General features: G+C 54.5%; 1 protein-coding gene across 1 annotated transcript; it reads left to right on the top strand.

Moving 5' to 3' along the window:
* Positions 1 to 26: 26 nt before the first annotated feature.
* On the top strand, positions 27 to 1,235 carry Pmar_PMAR000592 (hypothetical protein; the record flags this gene model as incomplete). The annotated part of the gene is made up of 1 exon (XM_002774220.1): positions 27 to 1,235. The coding sequence occupies one exon, from the start codon at positions 27 to 29 to the stop codon at positions 1,233 to 1,235; it is 1,209 nt and encodes a 402-aa protein (XP_002774266.1).
* Positions 1,236 to 1,427: the final 192 nt, after the last annotated feature.

Here is a 1,427-nt window from a genome sequence, read left to right as displayed (position 1 = left end):
AGGCTGCTCGTGTGGATGCGGAGGCAATGGTCGCTGCGGAACAAGATCAAGAGGTTGGAGATGTTGAGCATGATGAACTCGCCGAGGCCGCCGCCGAGCTCCTGGCCAGCCTCCCACTCAAAGCTGCGGACTTCCTACGCAACAATGCGAGCCTGGCTGCGCAAAAGGACGTTGCAGCGTGCCTCACCAAAAATGGGGTGACGAATGGAATACTACTCCAAGACTTGGATAAGTCCGTGTGCAAGACACTTGCCCGGGATCTCACCGATGAAGCTAACCTGGTGGTGTTGCGAGCCCTTGCTCGAATTTATGCGCTCACGAAAAGCGACGGTGAACGAGCTCCCAAGAGGAAGAGAGATGAACAGTTAGAGGATTTTGACGAAGAGGTCCTACTGCTTCGACAACGCCAGTTTCAAGAAAAGTATGGCACTCGCGTGGCAGGGCGCTTCGTGGTGAAGCCAGCCACCTTGGCGAAGATGCGTGTGCGGAGAATGGTCCCCCTATCCGCCTGTGACGGTGCTTCGATAGTGACCCGTACGGGATCTACTCATACATTTCTACTCGACAAGACTACGGGTACCTCCCGACTGGGCGACGAAGATCACAAGCCCTCTGATGACGCTACCTGCCAAGCGGCCGACTTCTTCTTGCGCCTGTCCAGGTGGGGCTTATCGGCTTGCCTGCTCGGCCAGATGACCCCCACCGAAGTCTTGTTGTACACCGCCAGAATAGCTGAGCTAGGACGCTGTACGGGTGTCTCCTGTATGCAAGCGGCTGACGCTGAAGTTCGCGCCGAACTGTCGATGGGTAGTTCTGACGATGCGTGGGGCAAGCAACTAACTGATGGCCACCAAGATATCCTGTCCAAGCACAGGCAGAACGGGCGAGCTTCAATAGCTCTCAATAAATCCTTCCACTCGGGTGGTCATAGCTCAAGAAGCTCACACTCCCATGCCTCTACAAATCGCCCGAGACAGACTGAAGTCTGCAGGCAGTACAGCCGTGGTAATTGTCGCTTTGGTCGCAACTGCAAGTATCAGCACATCAAGCAGCAGGAGCCATCAACCAGGATCAAGTCCGAGGATCATCAAAGTACGTCGAAGAAGCACTGGCATGGGTTCTTCATCGCTGCTGATGGTTTCCCTCCTTTGCCGCCTTATCGGGCAGTCGCGCTCGAACTTTCCTGCACTAATCTTCCTGCTGTGCTTTTTCTCTCACTTGATCCGCATAGTTAGCGATTAGAGAGTAGCGTGTGGCTCTAAGCTTCTTGCGCTTGTTAGTCGGGGGCATGGAACAAATAAAGTTGTGGCAAACTCAAAAAGAAAACGTGCCTCTCTGTCAGACTCGCAAGCCCGCGAAGAACCACTCCAGCAGAGCCCGACACCCACGCCGAAGATCACTCCTACTAGTACACAAGTGGGTCAAGA

Source organism: Perkinsus marinus, assembly GCF_000006405.1.
Source record: "Perkinsus marinus ATCC 50983 genomic scaffold scf_1104296958676, whole genome shotgun sequence".
Taxonomy (NCBI): domain Eukaryota; phylum Perkinsozoa; order Perkinsida; family Perkinsidae; genus Perkinsus; species Perkinsus marinus.
The sequence above is the reverse complement of the archived record's forward strand: the minus strand, read 5'-3'. Positions and strand labels throughout refer to the sequence as shown.